General features: G+C 35.2%; 1 protein-coding gene across 4 annotated transcripts in view; it reads right to left on the bottom strand.

Annotated features, from left to right (window-relative positions):
- Window positions 1-24,327, bottom strand: part of ORC4 (origin recognition complex, subunit 4) — an 86,545-nt gene that overhangs the window by 29,830 nt on the left and 32,388 nt on the right. For 2 of the 4 annotated variants that reach the window (XM_011943071.1, XM_011943072.1), the window contains exons 2-4: window positions 10,408-10,481; window positions 7,650-7,726; window positions 6,603-6,693 (exon numbers count right to left, since the gene is read on the bottom strand). The exons of 1 other annotated variant lie outside the window; for it this stretch is intronic. In XM_011943071.1, the coding sequence (XP_011798461.1) occupies window positions 6,603-6,693; window positions 7,650-7,726; window positions 10,408-10,464 (225 nt within the window). In that variant the 5' untranslated portion in view covers window positions 10,465-10,481. The remainder of the gene's footprint in view (window positions 1-6,602; window positions 6,694-7,649; window positions 7,727-10,407; window positions 10,482-24,327) is intronic. One more of the 4 variants, XM_011943073.1, reaches the window with a different exon arrangement.

Here is a 24,327-nt window from a genome sequence, read left to right as displayed (position 1 = left end):
CACTAGCGTGGATTACAGCTAAAAAAAACTATACAATGACCACACGACTGTATACAACTAGAACCAAGGGCAATGAATCACACCAAACTGACACCTCAAGACACATTCACACAAGTAAGTACTTCCCTATGACATCAATTCTGTCAGATTGAAAAAGGCAATTTTACTTTTCTACCTGAGGCATACCAATCAACATAGGGACACATTAAACATAAAAAAGCAAGAAAACATGACACTTCCAAAGGAAAACAATAACCCCGCTAGTAACAGACGAGAATCATACGGAAATACAGAAAATGCCAGAAGAATTTAAAATAATAATCTTGACAACACTCGGTGAAATTAAAGAGAATACAGATAGGAAATTAAACAAAATCAGAAAAAACAATTTGTGATTGAATAAGAAATTATCAGAGATACCATAAAAAACAAACAGAAATCCTACAGCTGAAGAAGTTAATTAATGAAACAGAAAATACAATTGAGACTTTCAACAACAAACTACACCAAGCATAAGGATTTCTTAAATTGAAGACAAATTGTTTGAAATAACACAGGCAGACAAGAAAAAAAAGAAAGAATGAATAAAGTCTACAGGATTTATAAGACTTCAGTAAGTGAACAAATATTTGTATTACTGTCCTTTCAGGAGGAGAAAAGAAGGAAAAGGTGAGAAAAACATATTTAATAAAACAGTAGTTGAAAACTTCCCAGTTCTTGAGAGAGGAATGGACATCCAAAGGAAGCTCAAAACTCCAAACAGACTCAACACAAACAGAAGGTCTTCTCTGAGGCATATTATAGTCAAATTGTCAAAAGTCACAGACAAATAATTAAAGCAGCAAGAGTAAAGTGTCAAGTCACTATAAGGGAATCCCTATTATACTAACAGTAGGTATCTTCTTCTTTATAGTAGATTGTTTTAATTAAAAATTTTAAACTCTTTATCATTTCTAAAAATGATATTTTAAAACATCTTTCATACTTCTTCTTTACATTTTAGCTGATTGTCAGAATATACAACAGCAGATTTCTTAAGAGAAACCTGACAGGCCAGAGGGGAATTGGATGATACACTCAAAGCTCAGACTGAAAGAACTGTCAGCTAAGAATATAATACCCAGCAGCTTCAGAAATAAAGGAGAAATAAAATGTTTCACAGACATGCAAAAACTAAAGCAATCCGTCATCACTAGACCAGACTTATACGAAATGTTCGTGGGAGCCTTACATCCATAAATGAAAAGATGATAACCACCATTATGAAAACAGGGGAAACTATAAAACTCACTGGTAGTGCAGATACATAAAGGAGAAAGAGAAGTACCCAACTGGAAAAATAAATGAGAGGAAGTAAGAAACAAAGGATATACAAAACAACCAGAAAACAATCACTAAAATGACAGGGTAAGTCCTCACTTATCAGTAATAATCTTGAATATAAACCAATTAAGTTTCTCATTTAAAAAATACAGAACAGATAAAAAAACAAAACTCAATTATATGCTGCTACAAGAAACTCACCTCACCTGTACAGACACACAGACTTTTTAAAGGTATGAAAAATTATCCTAGGAAAATGGAAAATAAAAGTGATACGAAAGTTGTAAAAACAAAGAACATTATATAATAATAAAAGGATCAATTCAACAACAGAATATAACAGTTGTACATGTAAATGTATCCAACACTGAAACACTCAGATGTATAAAGCAAGTATTATTAGATCTAAAGAGAGATAGACTGCAATAAAATAATAGGAACTTCAACACCCTATTCTCAGCACTGGACAGATAATTTTGACAGAAAATCAATAAAGAGAGACTGAATTTGAACTTCACCATAGACCAAATGGACCTAAAAGACATTTACAGAACATTTCACCTAACAACTGCAGAATGTATATTCTTCTCATCAGCACATAGAAGATTCTTCAGGATTGACCTTATGTTAGGACACAACATAAGTCTTAAACATTTTTTTAAAAAAAGCAAAATCATATCAAGTATCTGATCTGGCCACAGTGGAATAAAACTAGGTATCAATAATAAAAAGAACTGGCTAGGTGTGGTGGCTCACACTTGTAATCCCAACACTTTGGGAGGCCAAGGTGGGAGGATCCCTTGAGCCCAGGAGTTTGAGACCAGCCTGGGCAACATAGGCAGACCTTGCCTATATATTTTTTTAAAGTAATAAGAGGAACATTAGAAACTATACAAAAATACAGAGATTAGATAACATGCCCCTGAACAATGGGCAACAGAAATTAAGAATATTACAGATTCCTAGAAACAAATGAAAATAGAAACACAACATACTAAAACTTAAGGAACACAGCAAAAGCAGTATTAAGAGGCAAGTTTATACCAATATATACCTACACCAAAAAACTAGAAAGATTTCAAATAAAGAATCTAACAATGCAATCCAAAAAATTAGAAAAATTTTAAATAAAAAATCTAACAGTGTATTCCAAAGAGCTAGAAAAGAACAAACCAAACCCCAAATTGGTCAAAGGAAATAATAAATATCAGAGAAAGAATAAACAAAATTGAAACAAAAATTGCTTAGATAGACTAAGAAAGACCAAACTAAATAAATGAGAAAAGAAAATAGAGACATCACACTGAATATCACAGAAATAAAAAGGATCATTACAGACTACTATGAAGAACTATACATCAATTAATTACAAAACCTAAAGGAAATGGTTAAGTTCCTGGACACATAAAACCTCTCAATATTGAAGCAAGAAGAAACAGAAAACCTGGAGAGACCAATAACAAATAATGAGGTAGAATCAGGAACAAAAAGTCTTCCAACAAAGGAAAATCCAGTACTGGATGGCTTCACTGCTGAATTCTACTAAACCCTTAAGGAATTAATGCCAATTCTTCTAAAACTACTCCAAAAAATTCAAGCACAGGAAATCCTTCCTAATTCATTCTATGAGGCCAGCATAACCCTGACAGCAAAACTAGACAAGGACAAAACAGCAACAAAAACTATAGGTCAATATCTCTGATGAATATAGATGCAAAAGTCTTCAACAATGTATTAGTAAGCTGAATGCAAAAAGATAATTCACCATGGTCAAGTGGGATTTATCCCAGGGATGCAAGGATGGTTTAACATATGCAAATCAATGAACATCATATAGCACATCAATAGAATGGAGGCCAAAAACTATAGCATCTCAATGGATGCAGAAAAAAATGTGATAAAATCCAACATCCCTTCATGATAGAAACTGTCAATAAATAGGTACAGAAAAAAAGCACCACAACATAGTAAAAGCCATATATGACAAACCCAAAACTGACATCATACTGAATGGGGAGAAACTAAAAGTTTCTCCTGTAAGAACTGGAACAATACAAGGATGTTCACTCTCCCCATTCTTACTCAACATAGTACTAGACGTTCAAGCTAAAGCAACTGGAAAGGAGGAAGTCAATTCGTTCCTTTTTGCAGATGACATAATCTTATATATAGAAAAACCTAGAGACTCCACCAAAAAACTCTTAGAATTTCAGTAAAGTTGAAGGCTACAAAATCAATATACAATAACCAGTAATGTTTGTATATACTAACAACAAACTAGCTGAAAAAAAAAAAAAAATCAAGAAGGCAATCCCATTTATAAGAGCTACCAAAAAAATTGAAGTACTGAGGAATAAATTCAGTCAAGGAGGTGAAAGGTATAGTTTTGTACAAGGAAAACTACAAAGCACTGAAGAAAGAAATTGAGGAGGATACAAACAAATGAAAAGACACCCATACTCACAGACAGAAAGAATGAATATTGTTAAAATTACTATATTACCAGAGGCAATCTACAGTTTCAATGATATTCCTATCAAAACACCAATGATATACTTCACAGAGACAGAAAAAAAAATCCTAAAATTCATATGAAACAACAAAAAATGCCAAATCGCTAAAGCAATCCTGAGCACAAGGAATAAGGCTGGAGTCAACGTATTACCTAACTTCAAATATACTACAAAGCTGTAGTAACCAAAACAGCATGGTACTGGCATAAGAACAGACATGTAGATCAATAGAACAGAATAGAGAACCCAGAAATTAATCTGCTTATCAATAGCAAACTGATTTTTACAAAGGCCAAGAACACTCATTAGGGAAATGGCAATTTCTTCAATAAATGGTGCTGAGAAAACTGGATATGCAGAAGAATTAAACTAGATTCCCATCTCTCATTCTACACAAAAATCAATTCATAAAGGATCCAAGACCTCAATGTTATAAAACTACTAGAAGAAAATATAGGGGTAATACTTCAGGACACTAGTCTAGGAAAATATCCTATGAGTAAGAACTCCAAATCACAGAAAACATAAAAAATAGACAAATCCGATGACATCAAACTCAAAAGCTTCTGCATAGCAAGGGAAACAATCAACAGCGTGAAAAGACAACCTACAGAATACATGAAAACATCTGCAAACTATTCATCTGATAGGGATTCATATCCAGATTACACAAGGAACTCCAGTATCTCAAGAGCAAAAAACTGATTTGCTTAAAAAACAGGCAAATTATCTGAACAGACATTTCTGAAAAGACATATATATAGCCAACAAATACATGAAGAAATTCTTAACATTATTAATCATCAGGGAAATGCAAATAGAAACCACAGTGAGGTAATATCTCACCCCAGTTAGGATGCCTATTTTCAGGAAAAAAAATAATAATAAATGCTGGTGAGGATGCAAAAAAAAGGGAACTTTTATACACCACCAGTGGGAATGTAAACTAGTATAGCCAATATTGAAAACAGTACAAAGGTTCCCCCAAAAACACTACAATTAGAACTACCATATGGTCCAGCAATCACACTACTGAGAATTTATATAAAGGAAAGGAAATCATTAGATCAGAGAGACATCTGCACCCTGTATTTATTGTACTATTCACAATAGCCATGATATGGATCAACCTAGTTGTCCAACAACAGATGAATGGATAAAGAATATGTGTAAACACACACAATGGAATACTGTTCAGCTATTAAAAAAAGAAATGAAATCCTGTCATTCACAGCAACATGGATGGAACTGGAAAAGGTTATATTAAATGAAATAAGACAGGAAAAGAAAGTTAAACACCATGCGTTTTTATTCATCTATGGAACCCAGGGAAAGTAAATACTACAGAAGTCAAAAGTAGAAGAGAGGATAGGGTAGGAAGGGTAGGAGGAAAGGAGGGATAGGGGAGAGATTCAATAATGAATACAAAATTACAGCAAGATAGGAGGAGTAAGTTACAGTGTTGTACTAACATTGTTCTGTAACTATAGGATGACTATAATTAACAATAATATTTTCCAATAGCTAGAAGGATACTGGATGTTCCCCACACAAATAAATGATAAATGTTTGAGATGACTGATATGCTAATTACTCTGATTTGATCACTATACATTCTATGTATCAAAACATCACTATATATCCCATCAAAGTGTATAATTATTATGAGTCAACTTAAAAATAAAGTATAAAAAGGTTAATTACTATTTAAAATGACTATTTTATGAAATAAATGTTTTGAGCTATTTAAGCCAGACTTAGACAAGAAGGAAAGATTCTTAGAAAACTGAAATGCAGTATCAGATTAGAAGAAGCAAAAGACAGCACTGGCAGTAAAGAAAATTACATTGGCCATATGATAGAATGCTGAGAGGGGGGAAAAAAACATGAAAAAGATAGTAGACACAGAAAAATGAAAACAAAGATTTAAGAACTGAATATTCTAATATTGGATATTCAATTTTTTCTAATCCTAAGAAAAAAATGAAAGAGAATATTCAAAAATAAAAGAATATTATTCTTTAGTGAACAATACCCTCTAAATTTATACTAAAACATATGCAGAATATTAGTGAATTTTATGATCAACTGTTAGACATAGTCAATGAATAACTAATGCAATAAGAGAAGAAAAGGAATAAAAGGTATGGAGATAGGGAAGGAATAATTAAAACTGCCTTTGCTGACAGATAACATAACTGAGTAAAAAATCTCAAAGAAGTGACAAAAAAAACTAATGGAATTGAGAAGCGATTATAGCAAGGTTGCAGAAAACAAGGTAATATACAAAAGCCAACTGTTTAGCTATCTACCAGCAATGAAGACTTAGAAAAGGAAATTAGAAACACAGCACTCTTCACAATAGCACCCAAAAAAAATGAAAAATTAGGTATAAATCTAACAAAACATGTATAATATCTTTGTTAAGAAAACTACAAAAACTGACAAAATTCCTAAATACATAGATACTCCATGAACGGGAAGACTTTCCTAATGTGATGTATAAATTCAACACAAAATCCCAGCAATTCAATACAAAGATTCCCAGAATTTTTTGGGTATGTACAAAGTGATTCTAAATAAGGGGAAAAAAGGTCTGCTACACTCAAATATGCCACCCTAACTTTATAAAGTCTTACATGTCTTCTATGATTTAAAAACAAAAAAGTAAAATGTTACAAAATAATGAAATGAAAAGTATTTTCAGTATTATATAAAATAAGAATCATCATATGCCAACAAACACCAGAAATGAACAGCTTTTACCATAGTTTTTCCTGATCCTCGGGGTCCGATAATGAGGACAGAGTTACTCTCTCCATGGAGAGCGGTCCTTTTTAGCAGCTCACTTAAGTGTCTAAAATGATATAAATAGGACAAAATTTTAAAAATGAAGCTGGAATACTTTGTTAGGTTGTAGTTTTTTAAAAGGCATATTTGAATATGCATAGAAATTTCCTCTCTTCTCTCCCTCTGGGCACTTGGCCTAGCCTCTGAATGGTCCTAAATAGAAAAATACAAAAGACATAGGAGGGTAGTATAGACTCTCTGAAATCTTCGGGTGAAAATGTATCAGATTGGAATATATTGATTTGTATGATCGTGGGGACAATAGTGGCAACTCTCAGGACTCTTGGATTCAAATCTCTTTTCCTACTAATACTCTGAACTTTCACTCTATAGTTGGCTGCTAGCTATTAAGGGCAAGATGGTTAGAATTCTCTCCATAGTATTAGATAACAGAAACAAATCAAGATTGAACGTTAAAGTGCTATCGCATTATGGAAATATGTATATCTGCTCCTGCTTCACGCTATGTGGTGTTTCTATTCACAAAGCAAAATTTTTTACTTCTATAAAAGTGTTTGTTAGGTTTGTTTGTTTATTTACTTATTTATTTATTTATTTATTTATTTATTTATTTATTTCTGAGACGGAGTCTCGCTGTGTCGCCCAGGCTGGAGTGCAGTGGAGCGATCTCGGCTCACTGCAAGTTCCACCTCCCGGGTTCATGCCATTCTCCCGCCTCAGCCTCCGAGTAGCTGGGACTACAGGTGCCCGCCACCACGCCCGGCTAATTTTTTGTATTTTTAGTAGAGACGGGGTTTCACCATGTTAGCCAGGATGGTCTCGATCTCCTGACCTCGTGATCCGCCCGCCTTGGCCTCCCAAAGTGCTGGGATTACAGGCTTGAGCCACCGCGCCCGGCCCTGTTAGGTTTATTTAATATCAAACTTGTTACATAATTTTTGCAAAACCTGGAAGGCATCTGTAAGTTGGTCCATAACAGTCAAAAGGACAAGCTAGACTTACTTGTATTGTACTTGCACTCCAAATAGGTTACTATGTGGACTCTGATGACAAAATCTTTCACGTAAAATTCTTTGTACCTGATGAAAATAAAGTGAATAAATATAAAAATATTACACATGTGATAAAAAATGAATAAGAAAGCACATTTACAATAGTCAGAATTAGTTATCAATGAATCAATTCAACCCTCCCTAAATTCTTATCCTCTAGAGTTATGGCACCATAAGTTAAAAAATTAATGGTGTTCTTATTTATCTCAAGTCCCACAGGAAGAATGAGAATTTAGTTATGAAGGTTTCAAAAAAGGGAGAATCACTGACTTTAGTTATGTTAGCAACTCAAGGGCTGTTTCAATGCACGTGAACGAGTTCAGAAAAAAATTCTTACAAGGAGCTGTATTTTGAGTTCACCTTAGAACAAGGGCCTTAGACTTAGTCATGAAAAATTATGTCAGATAATCTACCATACTCTTTAAAAAGATGGACTATTAAAGTCATTCCTTTTTGGATCTGCAGCTAATACAAAGGTCTTTCAAGGACAACCGTAGGGTGCTATCTCAGATTTGGCCCCATGAACTGGAATAAAAAGCCTCCAAAAATATTTGCTTCTCCTAGACTGATGGCATGGAATTAATCCTTCATGTACCAAAGAAATAAATCTGAGTTCTTGTTCCATGTACAGAGGCTAAGCAAAGAAAATGATTCACTAGGGACAAAATGATACATACTTGTTCATTATAGAGGAAGTTAAAGAGTAAGGACACTGGCACCAGAAGAGGCTACTATATGAATTTTAAAAGGTTAAGTCTGTTCTAAATTTTAATTTCTTTATCTATAAAATAGGGACAATAACACCTTGTTGCAGGCCTGTTTCAAAGATTAAAAAAGGGGGGCGGCCGCGGTGGCTCCCATCTGTAATCCCAACACTTGGGGAGGTCGAGATGGGTGGATCGTTTGAGGTTAGGAGTCCAAGACCAGCCTGGCCAACATGGTTGAAATCGCTTCTCTACTAAAAATTCAAAAATTAGCCAGACGTGGCGGATGCCTGTAATACCAGCTACTTGCGAGGCTGAGGCAGGAGAATTGCTTGAACTCAGGAGGCGGAGGTTGCAGTAAGCTGAGATTGCACCACTGCACTCTAGCTGGGGCAACAGAGCAAGACTTGGTCTCAAAAAAAAAAAAAAAAAAACATTTAAAAAGGCAAAAGGCAATTATCTGTAACACAAATAGGCTTTGTACAGGTAATAGCTAATATCTATAAAAATATATAAAAGAACATATATATGCACTCAACTAGTCATAATGTGTATTCCTCTACCTAGATGAGATCAAAAGAAAAAACTCAATCCCTTCCTTAAAAAAAAAAAAAGAACAAAACAAAAAACCAAAACTTCATTTAAATCTCTTAGAGGCAGTAATGGGGTGTAAAACATAAGCTAGATAAAGCTGCAGTGACTAGTTAGAAGGTTCACAAATCCCAAAGTGATCTGGCATGGAAGTTAAACAGGTATATACATGTATTGAAATTAATTCAGCTGTACATGGAGGATTCGTGCACTTTACCTACAAAGGTACGTAAAGCATATTTCAGTTAAAATTTTTTTTTTTTTAGAAATAGAGTTAAACAACTTCCTTCAAAAAGAAAGCCAAGTCTTATGAAGGAATACCAGTAACATTTAATTTTTATTTAAAAACTACATGTAGTTCAGGTCAAGCTAGATACATACAAACACAGAAATACCATGCTCAAGGGCCGGGCACGGTGGCTCAAGCCTGTAGTCCCAGCACTTTGGGAGGCCAAGACGGGCAGGTCACAAGGTCAGGAGATCGAGGCTATCCTGGCTAATAGGGTGAAACCCCGTCTCTACTAAAAAATACAAAAAACTAGCCGGGCGAGGTGGCGGGCGCCTGTAGTCCCAGCTACTCGGGAGGCTGAGGCAGGAGAATGGCATAAACCCAGGAGGCGGATCTTGCAGTGAGCTGAGATCCGGCCACTGCACTCTAGCCTGGACGATAGAGCGAGACGCCATCTCAAAAAAATAAATAAATAAATAAATAAATACCATGCTCATTTCCTTACTAGAGTATAAGCTTCTTAAGGAAGAGACATACAGACAGATGTTCAGCACTTGGAATACAGTATGCACTTCTAATAACGTTCATTATAAAAACACTCGATAGACGAGGAACGTTAACGGAACTTCCTCAACTTAATAAAGGGCATCTAAAACAAATCCTACAGCTAACATCATATATAACAGTGAAAGACTGAATGCTGTCTCTCTAAGATGAAAACAAAGACAAGATTGTCCATTCTTCCCATTCCTATTCAACAATTGTTCAAGCCAGGGCAATTAAGCAAGAAAAGGGGGGAAAAAAAGGCATCTAGATTAGAAAGAAAAAAGTAAAAGCCAGAATTCTGACTACCCAGACTTAATAAGGATAAAATTAAATTATAGTATAAAACACTAATATTAAAAAAATATGAATTGACAAAAAGGATAGAGAACAATCATAACAACAAGAAAACCTGTTGGTCCACATTTAATTTTTACAGAGTCTGGAAAATTTTGCTTCCAGATGATTGTTCTTACGACCTTGTACTGGTATCTCAAGGTCTTGTACTGACATCTCCTTAAGGTTAGAAAGAGTGATTCTTCCTATACGCTAAGGGGAAAATTCAAGTTAAGAGGATAACTATTTCTCTCAACACTTTTATAGGGTAAAAGGTCTTGAGGTTAATGAAAATACATACTAACCTGTGAAAGGCACTCTGCGTGAATTAAGCTGTTACTCTTTGATTTACGACTGCTCATTTCAACAAATTCAAATCCTTAAAAAAATTGGCATAAATATTATAAATGTAGTGAGTTGAAGAGATAATACCTAAGAATTTACTGTTCTAGAATTATATACAAGTTTTTAAAAGTAAAAAATGCTCAAACCCTAAGACCTTCAAAATCTTTGATGGCTTCATTTTGTCGAAGTACAGGCTTATTCAACACTCTCATACCATACTTTAGGTACACTTGGTTTTATTGTGCTTTGCAGACAGTGCATTTTTTAAGTAAATTGAAGGTTTATAGCAACTCTGTGTCCAACAAGTCGATAGGTACCATTTTTCAAACACCATGTCCCCATTTTGTGTCTGTCAGCATTTTTCAGCAATACGGTATTTTAAAATTAAGGTATGTACATTTTTTAGACATAATACTACTGCACACTTAATGGACTAGTATACTGTAAATATACATTTTATATGTACTGAGAAAAGTTTTGGGTGATTGACTTTATTGTGATATTTGCTTCACCACAATGGTCTGGAACTGAACCTGTAATAATACCTCCAGGCCTGTATGTGGTTCTTAACAGCTACTCCTCCCTTTCCATTAAATCTTCTATTCACCTTCCCTTTCTTCCTTTTTCTTTAACTTATATGATTCCTTTATGATTCTCCCACCCATCCATCCCACAGGATCATCCCCTCATAGAAAACCTTCCCTTTCTTGCTCCACTCACCAACCATACACAAATAATCATTACAGACTAGGTTAAATGCCTCTTCTTTAAATACTTGTAAGTGCCTGTATTTCTCTTTATTATTTAATTATTTTAAACAAAATTATCTGTTTATTTGCTAGTGTTTCCAAATTGAGATTTTTTATATTCCAAGCATTGTAGCAGAATGCCCAAAACAAAGTTGGCAATGAATAAATGGAATGAAAAAAAATTAATGAAAAATGTAAAATTCTTGTAAAATTCTCGAGTTACATACTCATAGACAAATACCTATGACTAAAAGACCTAATTTTCTTAGCACTAATTTCCTATAGGACTACTTTAACAGTTAGACAGTAACAGCTTAAGCAGTGTTTACTTAGGTATCAGGAATTGTTACAAATAATTTGCATTTATCAACTCATTTAATCCTCAAAACTACCCTATGGGATAACTACTATTATAATCCTCTTTCAAGGTTAGAAGACACAGATAGGCTAAGTATGTTGACCAAAATCAAACAGTACGTAAATGGAAGAGCCAGGATTTGGATCCAACCAAGTTAACCACTTTTTTAAAAAAGTGTATTCTGGTCTCATCTAGTCTCCAGAAGGAACACAGCTTTGCTGACACCCTGAATTTTGCCCAGTGAAAGACATTTTGGAACTTTTTTACTGCCAGAACTCATAAAACTCAAGAAAAGCTGACCTACCATCAAATCACCAATGATTAACATTATAATAATGTGAGAATGACGGCAGCAAGATGAAATAGGAGGCCCTTCAGCTTGTATTCCCAAATAGCAACAATAATTTCACAGCCACCCACGGACAAAAGTGTCTTTGTGTTAGCCCTGAGATGCAGGCAGGCGTCTGTGAAACCCCAGTGGGGCCCAAGACCTGGGAAAGTCAATTTGAGGACAGATCTTCATTCATGTGACGGATTCCCCAACTGTGGTCCAGGCTTCAGACTTGGAAAGGGCCCTGCCCTCCTGAGGGCTTAGCTAAAGCCTGATAGGACCTTGTTACCAGGGGCTGTAGCAGGATATGAACCCTATCTGGTGGTGGACTAGACTTTTTCTAGGACATTGGTCTGTACAGGGGATGAAGATATGCAGAGAAAAGACCTGTTACCAGGTGTGTGGATGGTGTGACTTTCTCCGGGAACCTGGGAGGGCTCCTACTGGATCACTGAGTAGATAACCTGAGCAGGCAGTATTGTCATAGTCCACAGCTGAGTGAAGCTGGAACTAAGTCACAGGATTGCTTCAGGGCCTACAGTCAAGACTTAAGTCTTCAGGCCTGTCTAAGGTGTCATGAACCTGCATGCCTCCCTTGAGGTCCTTAGGTTGGCGGGCCTGCTCTCAAGCTATACTGAGAGGGGCTGGAGCCACTTTTAAGGGGTGTTTCAGGGACTGATGAGGGACCTGGGTCAGGTGGCCTGTTTGCAGGGCTATGGACAGCCCCATCTCCCTCTAGGATGCTAGGTAGGCAGAACTGCTCTCTGACCATAGCTGAGCGGGGCTTATGCCAAGATTCAGGGTTGTTTCAGGACCTGCTGTGGGACTGAAATCTGCCTTCCTGTCCTGAGGACACGGAAGGATGTATCTTCTGACTACATGAGGATTTCTGTGCAGGATTTCTATAAGACTGTGGCTAAGATGTGCTGGATTCCCAATTCAGAGCTTTTTCAGCATATGCTATGTGACAGAGACTGGCAAGTAGGTACTGATGGCACAGACAGGTGAGTCTCCTAGCAGTTCCATGTGCAGGCAGGGTTGCTCTCAGGCTGCAACCAAGAGTGGCAGGAGCTGAGCTTCAGGGCTGTTTCAGGATATAATGTAGGACCAAGTTCAGAAAGCTTGACCCAGGGATTCAGACCGTTTTGTCTTCTTGTGGGTCCTTGAACTGATCTCAGACCACAGCCAAGTTAAAGTGTCTTATCAGGGTCCACAGTTGAGACTGAGGACAGTGGACTTATTTTCTGAGGTACCAGTGTGCATGACCTTTCCTGGGCCTCTTGGTGAATAGTTTTGGTAGCAGGCTAATATCCTTGATGAATATAGGTACAAAAATCCTCAACAAATACTGGCAAATCTAATTCAACAGCACATTAGATCAATTACCATGATCAAGTGGTATTTATCTTTGGGATGCAAAGATGGTTCAACATATGTAAATCTATAAAGTGTGATATAACGCATTAACAGAATGAAGGACAAAGATCATACGACTGACTCAACAGATAAAGAAAAAGCTTCTAACAGAACTCAATATTCCTTCAGGATGAAAACTCTCAATACATTAGGTATAAAAGGAATATACTTCAACACAATAAAGGCCATATATAACAAACTCACAGCTAACATTGCACCCAAAGGTAAAAAGTTGGAAGCTTTCCCTCTAAGATCAAGAACAGGACAAGAATGCCCACCTTGGCTATTTATATTCAATATAGTTCTGCAAATCCTAGCCAAAGGAATTAGATAAGAAAATTAAATAAAAGGCATCCAAGTCAAAAAAGAGAAAGTTAAATGATCTGTTTGTAGATGACATGATTTTATATAGAGAAAACCCTTAAGACTCTACCAAAAAACTGTTAGTACTAATACATACAGTAAAGTGGCAGGATACAAAATCAACATACAAAAATCAGTAAGATTTCTCCACACTAATAACTATTTGAAAAAATTAAAAACCACTCCTAATTACAATAGCATCAAAAACAAATTAGAAAGAAATGTAACAAAAGAGGTGAAAGGTCTGTCACTGAAAACTATACAATATTGACGAAAGAAAGTGAAGACACAAATAAATGGAAAGATACTCCATGCTCATGGATTGAAAGAATCAATGTTATTAAAATGTCCCTACTACTGGAAGTGAAGGTTCAAAGTAATCTACATCAAAATTCTAATGACATTTTTCATAGAAATAGAAAAAAACCCTAAAATTCATATGGACCCACAAAGATATTTAATAGCTAAGACAATCATGAGCAAAAGAACAACGCTGGAGGTTATCAGACTACCTGATTTCAATACCTAGTGCAAAATAAAGATAATTCAAAACAACATGGTTCTGGCATAAAAACAAACATACACAGCACCAGAATAGACAGTCGAGAAATAAATCCACACTTTTATAGTCAACTTATGTTCAACAAAAGTGCCAAGAACACACCATGGAGAAAGGACAGTCTCTTCAAGAAATGGTGTTAGGAAAACTGGATATCCACAGGCAGAAGAAACTGAACCCTTATCTCACATCATATACAAAAATCAACTAAAAACGGATTAAAGACAAATGTAAGACCTGAAACATAGGGAAATAAAACACAGGGGAAAAGCTTTTTGACACTGGACTTGGCAAAGATTTTTTTGGATATGACTCCAAAAGCACAAGCAAGAATAATGAAAACAGACATAAAACTAAAAAGCTTCTACAAAGCAATCAATCAACAGAATGAAGAGATAACCTACAGAATAGGTGAAAATATTCGCAAATCTTACATCTGATAACAGGTTAAAATCCAAAATATGCAGTCGGTCCTCATCAGCAGATTCAACCAATTTAAGAGAGAGAAAATTTAGAGGGGGAAAAAAATGCAACAATAAAAATTAATACCAATTTAAAAAACAATATATCATAATGGCTATTTACAAAGCACTTACATTGTATTAGAAGTTATAAGTAATCTAGAGATGATTTAAAGAATATGAGATGGTATGTGTAGGTTATATGCAAATACCATGTCAATTTATAGAAGAAACTTGAGCATCTACAGATTTTGGTATCTGAGGGGGGTCCTGGAACCAGTTTCCTGTGGATACAGAGGGATGACTGTATAAGGAACTAAGAAAAAATAGCAAGGAAACAACCCAATTTAAAAATTAGTCAAAAAGATTTCTCACAGGACATAAAAATGTCAAACAGGTATTTGAGAAAATTCTCAGTGTTACTAATTTTCAGGGAAGTACAAACAAAACCACAATGAAATAACATTTCACACCTGCTAGGAAGGCTATTTGTTAAAAAAAGGCAAAAGATGATGAGTGTTGTTGAGGATTATGAAAAAAAAGGAAACTCTGAAACACGGTTGATAAAAATGTAAATTAGTAAAATCATTATGGAAAACAGTATGGAGATTCTTGAAAAAATTAAAAGTCAATCCAGTAATCCCACTCCTGAATATCCATCCATATATACAAAGGAAATGAAATCAATATGTCAAAGATATATCTTCACTCCCATATATACTGCAGCATTATTCACAGCCAAAATACCGAATCAACCTAAGTGTCCATCAATGGATGAAAAGATAAAGAAGACGTGGTATATATACACAATGGAACACTAACTCAGCCTTAAACAAAAAAGAAATCCTGTCATTTGCAACAACATAGATGCATCTGGAAGATATTATGTTAGCTGAAATAAGCCAGGCACAGAAAGACAAACACCACAGAATCTCATTTATACAGTAGTCTCTCCTTATCCATGGGAGATGAATTCCAAGGCACCCCTCAGATGCCTGAAATCATGGATAGTACAAAACTCTCTCTATATACTATGTTCTTTTAATCTGATAACCTAGATGGCTACTGAGTGATTAAAGGACACATATTATCAGGGGAACCCGCCCCCAACATTTCAACGTCGGTTCTTTCTATTTTCCGTAAATGTTGGCTGGCTGAGAAAGAGTACAAAGAGAGGAATTTTACAGCTGGGCCGCCAGGGGTGACATCACATACTGGTAGGACTACGATGCCCCACTAAGCCTAAAATCAGTAAGCTTTTTATTAAGGGTTTTAAAAGGGGAGGGGGTGTACAAACAGGCAGCAGATCACATGCTTCAAAGGGCAAAAACGAGAACTACTGACAAGGGTCTATGTTCAGCAGTGCACGTATTGTCTTGATAAACATCTTAAACAACAGAAAACAGGGTTCAAGAGCACAGAACTGGTCTGACTACAAATTTACCAGGGCGGAGTTTTTCCCTACCCTAACAAGCCTGAGGGTACTGCAGGAGACCAGGGCATATTTCAGTCCTAATCTCAACCGCATAAGACAGACACTCCCAGAGCAGCCGTTTATGGACCTCCCCCAAGGAATGCATTCCTTTCCCAGGGTATTAATATTAATATTCCTTGCTAGGAAAATAATTTAGCGATATCTTCCCTACTTGCACATCCATTTATAGGTTCTCTGCAAGAAGAAAAATATGGCTCTTTTTGCCTGACCCCGCAGGCAGTCAGACCTTATGGTTGTCTTCCCTAGTTCCCTAAAAATCGCTGTTATTCTATTCTTTTTCAAGGTGCACTGATTTCATATTGTTCAAACACACGTTTTACAATCAATTTGTACAGTTAACACAATTATCACAGTGATCCTGAGGTGATGTACATTGTCAGCTTACAAAGATAACAGGATTAAGAGATTAAAGTAAAGCCAGGCATAAGAAAATATAAAAGTATTATCTGGGAACTGATAAAAGTCCATGAAATTTTCACAATTCATGTTCCTCTGCCACGGCTTCAGTCAGGCCCTTGGTTCAGGGTCCCTGACTTCCCACAACAACGTAGCACATACAGCATGGATATGCTGGACAAAGAAATTATGTATGTCCCAGGCAAGATGGAGCAGGACACTGCAAGATTTCATCACACTACTCAGAGTGGCATGCAATTTAAAGCTAATAAATTGTTTACTTCTGAAATTTTCCATTTAATATTTTGGAACCTCAGCTGACCAAAGGTAACTGAAACAATGGAAAGTGAAACTGAGGATAAGGGGGGGACTACAGTAGGTGGAACCTCGAACAGGGGAACTCACAGAATGAAAGCAGATTTTAAATTTTCTTGTTACAAAAAAATGGTATGTGAGGTAACAGACAGGTTAATAGGCTTAATTTTGTCATTCTACAATGTATACATATATTAAAACATCATACTATATACCATAAATGGATAACAATTTTATTAATTAGAAAAAAAATACATATAAAATACATATCAAAAAGTGACTAAGTGGCAGAGCCAGGATTTGAACCCAAATAAGTTATACTCTTATTCAATTGTTACTTATTTAGCCAACTTTTTAAAAAAAGAAGTACAAACACATTTCAATAACCTGAAGGAAGATCAGCCAATATATTTTACATTCACATTTATTAATTTCATACAGTGGCAATTAGAAAGCAAACCATGGTAATGCTGTTTTCTTCTCTAGAAATGTTAACAGGCCCTTAGCTGAGCCAGGCCTTGACAGACAGACCAGCAAGCAAAGCTGTGTCCTCCTTAATGTGTAAGCCAGGTAGCTAAGGCCTCAGCCACCAAAGTCCTCTGGCTCCAGGCTTCCTAACTGAAAATTAAATAACACAGTACTCAATTATTGTCTTGACCCTTAAGCATCTTCTTTCTTAGAAGAAAAGTGGTCTTCTCAGCTGTCTTAGGATACCTTCTAGCAGTCTTTTATGTCTAAAGTTTTATCTTATTCTATTTAAGTTTTTATTTTCCTTAATAACTGTTATGAGAGGGAAAAACCGTTTTAGCTACATTTTATAGTCTCAACTCTGGTTTATGATGCTCTTGACTACCTCTCAGCCAAAATCTAAAATCATAAGGAACTATGTGATAATTGTCTCCTAGTAAGGCTAATTAAAATGTAAAAAGGAGAAAGGGTTTTGCAGTATGTTTTATTCTGTAGAACTACATTAGCTATCTTACAGTATTGTTAGAATTAGAAGTTTTTTTTACCCACTTCATGAATTAAGAAAGAATTACTCAGAAAAATGAAATAAATGTCCACAGTTCCAAGGTAGGTATCTAATCTGCCTCTTTGCATCATATATAAATCAGGTATGCTATTAAGATCATTTTTTTCTTCATTTGGGGCCAGCATTCAGAAAAGAAACAACAAACACACCACTATGGTATCTACCTTATAACCTACATAAATTTTGACTGTAAATAAAGTTTTAGTCCAAAGGTTATTTTGACATCTTGCCCCTTCATGTAATGGTCAAATATCTACTACATAATAAAGAATATTTCAAAGACAATTCTAATAGTACAGATGAGACAAGCTTCAGATGGGAGAAAATACTTGCAAACCGCGTATCTGACAAAATATCTGTATCTAAAGAACCCTCAAAACTCAATAATAAAAAAAGAAGCAATCCAATTAGAAAATAGGCAAAACACATACGTAGACATTTCACCAAAGATATACAGGTGGCAAATAAGCATATGCAAAGATGTTTAATATCATTATCCACTAGGAAAATGCAAATTAAAACCATAGTAAGATATCACCACACACCGATTAGGAGAGCTAAAATAACTCAAAGATGGTGAGAATGTAGAGAAAATGAATCCTTCATTTAACCACTGGTGGGAATGTTTCTTGACATGGCTACTCTGAAAAGTTTCTTGTCAGCAGTTTCTTAGAAAACTATAAATACACTTACCAAGGCACACAGCAATTGCACTCTTGGGTACTTACCTGACAGAAAAACTTATGTTCACACAAAAACCTGTAAAATGTATGTTCATAATAAATTTACTTGTAATAGCCAAAACACTGGAACTGATTCACTCAATGAGCCAATGGGGTTAATGAATTAGTTCCACTGATGCTTTGTCACTGAAGTCAGGAAGTACCCAGACAGTAAGGGACTGCCTTTTAAAGTTCTTCTGATATTGGACAATGCCCCTGGCTACCCAGAATCCCATGAGTTCAACACTGAAGGTTTTTGTCCAAGTACTCCACTGGTCCCCAAACACAAAGTCTCTAATTCAACCTGTAGATCAGGAGATCATAAGGACCTTTAAGGTTCATTACACACAGAACTCTATGGAAAGGAATGTCAACACTATGGAAAAACCTCCACAGACAGAACATGATGAAAGTCTGGGGGGATTATCCCATTGGGGATGCCCTGTTGTCACAGAAAAGGCCGTGAAAGCCAACAAGCCTGAAACAAATTCCTGCTGGAGAAATCTATGTCCAGATGTTGTGCATGACTTCACAGGATTTACTACAAAGCCAATCAAGAAAATCATGAAAGAGATTGTAGATATGGCAAAAAGGGTGGGGAGTGATGGGTTTCAAGATACAGGTCTTAGAGAAATTCAAGAGCTAACAGATACCACACCAGAGGAATTAACAGAAAACAAGTGGAGACAGATGCTTCTGAACCACTGCCAGACAGTGAGAAAGATGTAGAAGTTAACAGTGCCAGAAAACAAATTGACATTAGACAATCTGGCAGAACAGTTCTGAATATACAAGACTGCTCTTGATTTCTTTACAACATGGACCCTTCTATGATACAGGTACTGGAATCAAAGCAAATGGTTGAGGAAAGGTTGATACTGTATCCAAACATTTTATAAGAAATTAGAAACCAAAAGAGATAGACAGAAATTACAATGTGTTTCTGTAGTTACACCCAGTGTGCCTACCTGTCTTCTCTCCCCTTCTACTTCCTCCACCTCTTCTACCCCTAGGCAATAAGATTAACCCCTCCTCTTCCTCCTCAGCCTACTCAACATGAAGATGAGCAGGATGCAGACCTTTACGATGAGCCACTTCAATTTAATGAATAGTAAACATATTTTCTTTATATAGTAGATATATTTTCTTTCTAAATATCTTTTCTTTAGCTTACTTTATTATAATACAATATGTAATACATATGTAAGATATATATTAATTGACTATGTTACCAGCAAGACTTCTAGTCAAGCAGACTATTAGCAGTTAAGTTTTCGGGGAGGCAAAAGTTATATGCAGATTTTCAACTGCTTTGGGTAGGGAGGGGGGTGTTTCGACCCCTAACCCTTACATTATTCAAGAGTCAATTGCATATGGAGGAAATTCTCATTACTGCAATTTCAGAGCACTACTATATTATACATCAGAGAGCTGCTGACCATTTTAAATTTACTTCTGTATTGACAAAGGACAAAAATTATAGGAATTGTAAAAACGCGTCATCTAAAGCTGTCTGCTCTCTGAATGACCTATGCGCATTTCCCCATGACAGTAAGTCCCCTACAATCTATACCTTTACAAAGGAAGAGATGAATTCTGAAATATCTTCACTGACCACTACTTACTGTATCTGTATTTGAAATTTTATAGTTACATGCTAACCAAAGCAGGATGACTAAATAAGTTCAAGACTCAATCACGTGTATATTCATACTTCCCATTTTTCAACTGAGGTGGCTTGTCATAATTCTTCATTCCTATGCTTTCCAAGGGTTGCTTGTTGATAAATTCTAAAAATTATGAAGTACATCCTTTACTGCTCTTGAGATTTCATGAGTACTTATAACTCTTCTTTCTCATTATGCCTTCCTCAGATCCAAACCCTCACTCAGTGCCTCTATGTCTACCTCACCAATTCTGCATAATGTATTTTGGACTAACTGTTTGGCCAACAACAATAACTGTTTAGTAAACTCTCTTAACATCTAAAGACAGAATTAGAAAATAGCTGACACTAATAACTTATTCCTACATATAGCTCAATAGCCATTCAGATGTCAAATGTTTTCCTACCTTAGAAATAGAATATAAAAGCCCTCCATTTAGTTTGCACAATTAACTTAAGCTCCTCATCTTAGGTTAGTTCTAATCACTGTTTTTTAGACTAACATAATCCTAAACTTTGTGGGAGAAGCAACCTGGATGAACTCCTAGTGACAGTCCTTCATGTCAAATTTGAAGTTTGTTCAATTTACCAAATACTTCTCTGCTTGCTGACTAGCAATGGTATACAACTTCTATCTATATTATGAGCAGATTACAACTAACTTAGAATAGCTTCTTAAAAGAATTCAGAATTATCAAATCTTACAAGGGCACACACATGAGACTTGCTTTGGAATACCCCACCAACTCCATTTGAAAATAAGTTGCTCAATAAATTACTGTTGAATGAATACATGGCAAACATAAGTTTCAAAGTATATTAATATACGTTGACTATGTTAATTAATTAATACAAAATGTTTTCAACAGATTATTGCTTCACCTAAATAATACTGTTGTCATAAGTCAATCACAAGTCCTTTCATGCAACAGACTGTATGCACTCAACTTGCTACTGTCAGCAATGTAAACAGGATATAAATTTTCTGATGATGCTAAGTTAAGCTATGATAACAATTCATAATTAATGAAATATGACCAAGCACCACAGATTGGCATATCTGCTCAATTTCCATATGTGTGTTTCAGTATGGGTAATAGATATTCATATATAAATGAGTTCATGGTTTTAGTTGCCAGCACTGCTTCAAGATGTATTTTCACTAAACTGAAAGACAAATTTTTACTGGAATGACATTACAAATGATCTAGAAAATGAGCACATTTTGAAAAACGATTAAATAAAATGTTTAATCTACATAAACCGTAGTTAATAAGACAACCAAAGTAGCTACAAGTCAAAGCCAGACCTTCTCAATCAATTTAACCTTTTAGTGTTTACTTATTACAAGGCTCTGTGACAAGCATTATAAGAAAGATGAGAAATGTAAAATTTGGTCTCTAAACAAAACTTACAATCTTGTTGGAATAATATATATGTGTATATGTATGTGCACATATGTATCTCCCACTGATAAGGCAGTATCCGCATAAAACGAGGGATACACTCATAGCGTTAGTAAAGAAAGGGACCTCAAAAAACACATAGTACTACCTATAGAAGTGAAAACAAACACAGAGATTTTAAATGACCTGCCCAAGATGACATAGCTTACTTAACAGCAGCAGTAGCTGTTAGGTCTACTGACTCCCAGAGGTTGGTTAGTCTCAACTGGCATGAAAAAAAACCCTGCAAACATCAGAAAAGTCATCAAAATCATCATTGGGCTTTTCTTTAGGAGACAAAACATAGCACAATAATACATTGTGAAAGAACATGGTTAGTATAACATGTTCAATAATAACAATTCACTTCTCTTTGAATGTCTATGTGTACAATTTGTATTTCTTCTGTAGACATCTTTATTTATAGATCATAAACTTTCTTCCCGTCACTAAAAAGGAATACATGTTTCATATAGAAACTTTGGAATTTTAATAAGGAATTGTGCAGATAAAATGGTAAAAGATGGAATCAGAGAATCTTTCTTCTCTATCTAATAAAGCAAAACAAAAAGTTGTTAAACAGAAATACCTTAGCAGTAACTAAAGAGACAAGTTAATAATAAACAAGCCTAGAAAATTCTATAGGAGTTCTACATAGCTCCTAACTTTAACCTCACTCTTAAAAGCTATACTGGCATCAATAAAATCTCCTAAATTCTCATCAATGTTTCAAATATGAAAAGAAGAAAATTGATGAAAATTGTAATTCAATTATTAAATTTCAAGCCAAAAAAAATAATTCACTGGGACTCCAGGATGAAAAACACCTACAAGGGAGGAAAAAACGCTAAAAAATGGTGTCATACTGTCTACAAAGTTCTGAGAGAGAAACCAAGACTCATACCTAGCAAAGATGTCACTCACATATAAAGGTAACAGGTATAGCCTTATCAAATAAGAATGAACTTATTTAGTACACAGAGCCAATAAAGCCTTGTGTTGCGGCGGGATATGGGGAACTCAACAACAAAATCCAGCCAACTAAAGGACAATTAAAAACACAATTTTACACACACACACACACACACAATAGTGACGTGTGAGTCCACTAAAATAAAAAACTAAAATCAAAAAAAGGTAAATAAATAGTAGCAGGTGGAAACATAAGCCTTCACAGAGTGAAAATAATCATTCAACGAAAAAAAAAAGAAAAAAGCGGCATGAATGCATAAGGTTGCTAATTTCATTTTTCAGAGTAGAAAGATAATAATGTCTAAACTTAAAACATGAAGTGCAAAAAAGGAACTAAAAACAATGTTTTCTTAAGACCCAGGGTCTCACTATATTGCACAAGCTTGATTTGAATTCCTGGGCTCAAGAGAGCCTTCTGCCTCAGTCTCCTAAGTACCTGGGTCCACACCTTGACCAGCTTGAAACTTTTTTCAACCTAAGATTGAGATCTTTTAAAAAAGGAATCTCTTGGGTTTAATAAATATCTGAAGTCCAGCAATTCCTATAATTTTTATTAGGTTAAAAATGTGGCATGTCTACACACACACATACATTTTTAACCGAAATGGATGCTATTTCATATTTGTCACTTAAAAGAACACGAACTTTCCATAATTTATATATGTGTGTGCGTATATGTGTAATACATATACATATATTAATAGATGTATATATCACATCTATTAATATATGTATATATGTACGTATCACATATACATATATGTATATATGTACATATGTAACATGCAATATATGCATACATGTACATTTGTGTATGTATGTGTATATATACATATATTGATCTAAGTATATATTACATATATTAATACATGCATATATGTATATGTACATATATACTTCCCTATACATATACTAATATATAAATATACATATGTATATATTACATCTACATATATAAACGTACATGCATGTATATATTACATATATACATGCATGTGCATATGCATACTTTACATATACATGTTACATATCCATGTATGTGTATTATATATGCATGTATGTACATATGTAATACATATGCATATATGTATGTTATATATGCATATATGTATATGCTATATATGTATATATACGTATCTATATTACATATAAACGCACTAAGTAACGTATTTTAAATTATTTTTTCTACAGCTGCCTTAAGGTAAAAAACCAAAAATAAGAATTGTTTAAGAAAAAGAACCATGTACCTCAGCTGGATAATCAAAAGTACTCAAGTATTACAAGCATCTTACTAGTAAGATGAGCAGGAGCTGTAACACTGTGTACCAAGAAAAGCATTTACAAGAGATAACAAGTGTAAACATGTCCTATTTATTTAGTTGCAAAGTTGTCCAAGTGCAGGTCAAAGAGGCAACAGATAAACAATTTTTCCTATATTTCATATCAATGGTCAGTAAGGTGGCTGGCACAAAATAACCCTCTGGAATAAGAAAGTACTGTAGGTTGGGCATGGTGGCTCACACCTGTAATCTCAGCACTTTGGGAGGCCAAGGCAGGTGGATCACCTGAGGTCAGGAGTTCGAGGCCATCCTGGCTAAC

This window comes from Colobus angolensis, unplaced genomic scaffold (assembly GCF_000951035.1).
Source record: "Colobus angolensis palliatus isolate OR3802 unplaced genomic scaffold, Cang.pa_1.0 Scaffold215, whole genome shotgun sequence".
Lineage (NCBI taxonomy): Eukaryota > Metazoa > Chordata > Mammalia > Primates > Cercopithecidae > Colobus > Colobus angolensis.
The sequence above is the reverse complement of the archived record's forward strand: the minus strand, read 5'-3'. Positions and strand labels throughout refer to the sequence as shown.